Raw genomic sequence first — 7211 nt, 5'->3', positions numbered from 1 at the left:
TTGTTTTCACTCATAAGTTTCTTCTTCTTCTTTCCATGGATAGAACCTTATTGCTTACAGTTAGAGGATTAGCAATAGAAGTTGGTAATTAGCTGACAACATCAAGAGATGCTTGTTCTAGAAAACTACAAAAGCGATTAAGCTAGCCTCTTCTGAAAAGCTGAAGGATTAACTTTGACCTCTTCTTGAGTACAAACAGAGACTGAATCCCTATTCGAACCACTCAACCTTCTCCTCGAAGGAGCGAGGTTGGTATGAGTCCCACCTAGCTAGAAGCCTACTGGTCCTTGACTCATAAGTGCTTGACCTTGGGTGAGAGTTGGATACTACGTGCATTATCATGTGCACTTTATCATGTTATTTATTTTAACTAATATTCTTTGTTTTTGTGGGATGGGATTAGCTTTGTTTTTGCGTGGCTTCCTGATGGCATCTATGGGAGTCCGTCTATTGCATCCAAATTCCTTATTTTGCTGGAAATCTCTTCAATGCCTATTTTTTGTTTTTTGTTCTTTCAATCTTGCTCAATACTTGCATATTGATATTGAATGAAAACCCCATGAACCTGCTGCAAGGTGGAGAAAGGACTGTTGCTGGAGTTTCACCAGAGCAGAAAGTGAAAAAGAGAAAAGCAAGCAAGTGTGGGAAACGTGTGAAGGTAATAACAAATTTTAGCGTTAGCCATAGCTCTTGATCGAGGAGCAAAAAGGACCTCATTTTTGCTTTTTTCCTCCATTGCTTTCATTGTGTTGTCTTGATTTTGATAGAAGAGGGAATCAAAAGGGATGGTGCATTTGCTACGTGCTATTGTTGAAGAAAATGAGAAGATCAAGAGTGGAAATGACATCTTAAAGCAGAAGTTGCAACTTAGGCAGGATGGCATCGAAATTCAGAAAACTGAACTTTGCGTTTCGCTGAACAAAACAATCACCGTTCAAGAAAACCTTGTGGAAGCATTGTGTCAAGAGCCATCATTCCAAAGCCTGATGGTGCGTTTCTCTCCGTCTTCCTTTCAATTTCTCTCCTTATTTTGTTTAATGGAAGCATAATATGCTTTATCACGTGCGGAGTAAATCAAAATTTAGACATACTAATTTAAGTTGCGGTAAATTATGTGCTTCATCTTCCCACTTAATCCAGCTATAATTAAGATGCTTAGGTCATGCTTGTAAACTGGTAGGACTATCATTGGTTCATGCATGGAAGGTTGTTTTTCATGAATCCCTGAAGCATATAAGAGGGGTGAATTAGATGCTATAAAAACTAATCTTACAATTTCAATTCATTTCAAACTAACTCAAAAAACTCAACAACATTCATAAATCCTGTTCAATATCAAACCACCACACAACAAATACAAGGCAATAATGCTAGAGATTTCATCATCCAAATATAAGACCAGCTGATATCATTCTTATGTCCACCGCTAGGTCAAACGATCCTATCAACTAGCTCACACAAAACATGATTTGAAATAGTTAAAGAGCTGCTGAGCTGCCGACCCAGACAGAATCTTAAAAAACACGACATATTACATGTCGGATGACAATTCCAGATAAACATCCATATGACATTTCTCAATTAACACATCATATTCTTCCCTGGGAAATTGCCTGAGACCATATAAAATCTCATAAAATTTGGAAAGGAATGATTTTCAAAACCTGGAAGCAGCTCAACATAAATCTCATATATGATAAAACCATTAAAAAAAATGTACTCTGTAACGTTTATTTGAAAAAAAGTTGAAATCTTTGAAACAAGTAAATGCAAGTAACATGAGTATAAATTTTCATCTAAAAATTGATTCCTGGTCCCCATTAAAATCTACTCCTCCTTAGTTGTAACCTTGAGCCACCAAACCTATCTTTTTACGAACCACATTTTCAGACTCGTCAAGTTTGTTTCTAAAGACCTATTTTGTTTCAATAATTTTGTTAGCCTTGGATCTAGGGTCTAGGAAATAGTTTCCAAGGCTTGTCTTCTCTTATATTGATTGAGTTTCTGTTACATGACAAGTATTTAATACTCATTTTTCAAGGCATCATCACAAGTTTTAGCTTCAAGAAGGGAGATGAAACAAACATTATCGACGTGATTCACTATAGCAAATTTAGTTTGAACATATTTGAAATATCTCCAATGATGTCATCTTGTGGTCTTAAATTCTTTATAGCATTTGGAAGAACACAAGACGCTCACACATCAATTTATTGGTTGTCTTTGTTTTGAGCAATTTGAAGTTCTTCCATGGATTTGTCATTCTGCAATGCATCCCCATGAGGTTTATTTATGTTCAACTTATAAAGATCAACCTCTATCAATGTTCCTTTATCATTTCTCTCATCAAAAGGGTTAGATTAATAAAAACAATACATGCATTGGTTCCTATATAATAAGAATCCTTCTCTTATAAACCAATTATGTTTTACTAGTAGTGGAATATTTAAGAAAAATACTATCATCGAATTTAGCATCAAACTTTCCCAAGTTTTGTTTTGTATCAAGTATGAAACATTTTGAGTGAAAAACTTGAAAGTAAGAAATATTGAGTTCTCTTAAACCAAATCTCATAAGGCATTTTATGTAGAATAGATCTAATAAGAACTCAATTTAAAAACATAACATAAAGTACTAAAGGTTTCCACCTAAAAATATTAAGGTAGGCCATACTTTTTACACATAGTTCTTCTTGAAGTGACTATTTTTTCCTCTTAGCAACTCCATTTTACTATGGAGTTCTTGGTGTTGAAAACTCATGAATAAAAATATTTTCAATATATGATTTTTCAAAGGCAATACTATCAGATTTTCCACCATAGTCACTCCTAATTTTCAAAATCACAAGGTCTTTTTCATTTTAAACACTTTTGTAAATTTCAAGAAAGCTTAAAGTGTCTTACCCTTGTGGGAAAGAAACAAAACTTTTATATATCTTGAATAATTATCTTTGATGATAAATATATAATTATAACCACCAAGACTAGTTATCCGCATTGAACCAAATAGGTCTAAATGTAATGACTAGAGTGATTAAGATGTTGATACAACATTTTTGGGTTTGAATGAGATTTCACCTGCTTTTCCAATTAACACACGTTATTACATATAACTTGTATATCATCATCATCATCATCATTTAATGTAGCAGCATTTATTTCCTTTTTTTCATATTTTTTTTGTTTATGTCATGCTTCCCTTTCTTGTTTGCATTAGGAAAATCATATTTCACATGACTTGACTTTTTGTAATCAAAGCAATTGATAAGATCCCTCTTGCTTGAATAACCTTTGAAGTCCCTATGGTTTTCATACCTTTTCTTGTTCAAAAACTTGACTAATCTCCTAGTAATCAATGTAATGGCCTCATTATCATCACTACTACTTTCATTATCCCATTTGTGTAGCCATGTAGACTTCAAAGCGATAGTTTTTTTTGGAATATTTTCATTTACTTCGAGATCCTTAATCTTTTCTTCATGTCCTATTAGCGAACCATTTAAAGGTTCTTGAATTCCTTTATTGCCATGACTTTTAGCTCCCAAACTCAAGGTAAATGACCTTAAAATTTTGCCAACCATTCTCTCTTTGGTAATGATTTTACCTAATGTCTCATGCTTAATAATCTCATGCTCAATAATCCATACTCTCTAGTGAGACATCAATCTAGAGTCTTTAACTTGGCTCGACTTTTCATGAGTAACCTCAAACAACTTCCATATCTTTTGAGTTGTCTTGTGATTTTTTACCCTAGTGAACTCTTTGTTAGATAAAACATAAAAGAATTCATTTATGCGTTTGCATTACAACTATGATTTCTTACTTGTCTAACATGTCACTTACTAATAATTTTAGGAATAATGTTCTCATCCAATATCAGTTTTGGCGGGTCCAATATACCTTTCTTTACAATATTTCAAAGTTCAATATCACATTACTTTAGGAATGTGCTAATTATAACCTTCTAATATGCGTAATTTTTCTCATATAAAAGGAGCTTTTGTCAAGCTTTGTCCCGTAAATAACATGATCTTAACTCTTAGAGTCGTTGCTCCACAACCAAATAAAATATCGAAGCATCTAAGACTGAAGGTAAATCAGGTGTTCTAGAAACTAACCTCACAGTTTTGGTTTTTTGAAACCATCATTTCCAACACATAAACACAACAAATGCAACGTAATAATAGAAAAAAATAAATAAAAATAAGGAAGAGAGATTATGCATGGATTTTATAGTGGTTTGACACTTGCACAAATATTTAACAAGATTTTTCACTTATAAAAAAAAATGAAAACAACACTCACCAATAAGATTGGAGAATGATTAAAGGTAAGCTCAAAGTTAAAAGAATATAATTATGTCAAGACAATAATAATTGCCCAGTGATTGTATCAAGTTGTAAAGGTAAAAGAAAATGCCTTTTAATAGAAAAATATGGCTAATTAGTTGTTTTGAGATAGAATGAGTAGTCTAGAATTTTTAAATTATGAGAAGTTTGGTATGCTAGATGGTTTAAGCTAGATAAAGTAAGAAAGTATGTTAAGTGTAGAGCAAGGGTGGTCGTGTGAAGTGTTTAGCAAGCTTGTCTTATTTGTTTTTAGTAACAAAGATAACAAGAATATTTTAAATTCAATTTTTTTTGTAAGGATAAGCTAATTAATTTTTTGATGTAAGTACATGTTATGTACAAGTCTCACACACTTGTACACATGAGATAATGATAACTTTCAGCTCACAAGATTTACAAAAGGCTGTTCACTTCTAGAAAAATAGGTCACTTGGTTTACCAATTGTCCGATGCATTGTGTTTGACATGGTTGTCTAGTTTAGTAGTTATTTTTAGAATTTGTATTTAGTATGATCAACTTGTTTAACACATGTCATGTAGTTTATTAGAAGTTTTATGAATTGTGTTTGGTATTGTCATCTTGTTTACTAGAGACCTTAGGCTTTTTAAGCGAACACAAAATGTTTCTAGGAATTTTGGAGCTAGTTCTTGAGTATAATAAGTTGGTTTTAAGACTTAAATTAGTTCTTAAAAAGATTTGAGCCACAATAAATTAACATTTAAGACAAATCTTGAAGCAAAAGTCCCATCAATATAACCATGAGTTTCACGCAACTTTAAGACATATCAAATATCCTTGAGATGATATAAATGATAATGAACCTATATCAACACAAACTCAAAGAAATGATTATTAAGTAATGGATACCTTTAAATCAACATTTCAAGCTTATGACTGAGAGTATCTATTTTCTTCTAGTATAAATTAAATTGATAATATGAATTGATAAACATGATATATCATGTGAAAGCATACTTTTATGTGAAGTTTGAGCAGTCTTAGGCAACTCAAAAACTTGAGGTGATGTGTGGAAGAGTTTTTATTTTAGTGATAAGGGATTTTTATTTTTGACAAATTAGATGATATTGAGATAAATTGTCATTTCAAGAATGATTTTGACTTTAAATATGGCCAAATATTTAATCTGTAATATTATTAATAAATGACTAAATAATTCACCGTCTTATCATGTTGGGATTTTAATATCAATTTTTTTTCTTTACTAAGTTGATCTTTTAATTTTCTGGGTTTTTTTATACTTAATAAAATGCCCTCTTATTAAATAGCATGACGTCATTCATTTACTATAAACTGTTTTACTTTATTTTAACCAACTTATAGATTTAAAGCTTTATTTATTTTCACTATTTTTGTTTTTTTATGCTTTACTCTTTTAGTTCTTATTATATGCTCTCGTTTGCAGTTTACCACTCTTTGACTTGTATTTTTTTTAAAATAATTTCATTTGAGAATTTTAGTGTCTGGATTGAAATGGTTAATAAAACTATTTTTCAAGCTTCATATAATGATTAAAGATTTTGAATTGTAGTAGCAATCTAATTGAGTTTTCTGCCACGTCACCTAATAGTCGTTATTGAACTATGATATCATGATTTTCAACGTTCTTCACTTGATAAAAGATTTTAACTCACATGTAGATATTCTTTTGCTGCAAGTTTGAGAGTTCCTTATTCTTAATAAATCGGCTGAATTGACTATAAATTAATCAAAATTGGTATATTTATGAAATCTTCTTTTCCGCAAGAGGAGAACTATTAGGGTTAATGCATGACAACTGTCTGTACTAACCAAAGAATGTTCACGTTACTTAGTTGAGGACTGTTTGGCAAAATAAACTATATTACAAGCTATTTATTGGATACAAAGTTGAAGTACTTATTGTTAGATTGGTAACATTATAAAAAAGCTTAAAAGAATTTGAAAATTTAAAGAGTTGTTGAAAACATCATTTGAATATTGTTATATCTCTCTTTTAATATTTGTCATCTTAAAAGATTTAGATTAGAATGATCAGTAGTATTTAACATCCTGATATCAATAATTTAGTAATGTTGCTTAGAATCTAATGATAATTTACATAGAAGGAACACAATTCTTGTAGATTTGGTACTAAGTGTGAATAATTCTGATAAGATGTAATGTCTGCATAGAAAAAGAAGAAGAAAATATAGGGGTGATTACGAGTGAGGATGAATTACCTTAATGTGTCTGTAATGATTTATGGGGATAACATTTGCATGCTGATATAGCCATTAAAACCCTTGTGGATTCCGCAAGTAAAATGTATTGATGGCTGCGTTTTTCTGATAAAAGTATATCTTATTATAGTCACCATATGGAATTGATGGAATTGACATCGTTAAGTATATTTCTAGACTTTTGGATGATGCTATGATCTCTTTTCTTACAGGTGGGATCTAACCATCTTAATGTGGCGCAGTATGCTATGTTGTTCCCAAACGCCGACGGGGACGTTAGGCTGCCATCCAAGGCAAACCAGTCCTTCAATGACATTGCTGAACTGAAGCATCGTTTTATGGTGAGCAGCAACAAAATTGAACTTTTATGCCAAATGATCATAAAATGAAAAACCTGAAGAAGAAGCATGAAAAGGTAACAAGCAAAATTTGCTTAACGTTATCACAAGCATTGAATTTATAAAATGAAAAACCTGAAGAAGAAGCATGCAAAGGTAACAAGCAAAATTTGCTTAACATTATCACAAACATTGAATTTAAGAAGTGTTGAACTTGTTTAATCCTGTTTGATAAGCACTGTACAAAAAAGTTTGTCATTGTGTGGATATTTAAAAAATTGGCTTTGCAGGTATTTGATTGAAAA

At 31.5% G+C, this 7211-nt stretch overlaps 1 protein-coding gene across 7 annotated transcripts in view; it reads left to right on the top strand.

Moving 5' to 3' along the window:
• LOC105127203 (uncharacterized) overlaps positions 1–7211 on the top strand; it is a 12809-nt gene extending 5598 nt beyond the window's left edge. For 2 of the 7 annotated variants that reach the window (XM_011028397.1, XM_011028391.1), the window contains exons 3-5: positions 768–989; positions 6781–7018; positions 7098–7211. In XM_011028397.1, the coding sequence (XP_011026699.1) occupies positions 768–989; positions 6781–6957 (399 nt within the window). In that variant the 3' untranslated portion in view covers positions 6958–7018; positions 7098–7211. Of the gene's footprint in view, positions 1–521; positions 659–767; positions 990–6780; positions 7024–7097 lie in introns of those variants that run through there. The other 5 variants (XM_011028398.1, XM_011028395.1, XM_011028392.1 and 2 more) reach the window with 5 other exon arrangements.

This window comes from Populus euphratica, unplaced genomic scaffold (assembly GCF_000495115.2).
Source record: "Populus euphratica unplaced genomic scaffold, PopEup_1.0 scaffold7.1, whole genome shotgun sequence".
Taxonomy (NCBI): domain Eukaryota; kingdom Viridiplantae; phylum Streptophyta; class Magnoliopsida; order Malpighiales; family Salicaceae; genus Populus; species Populus euphratica.
This window is presented reverse-complemented; position numbering and strand designations above follow the sequence as displayed.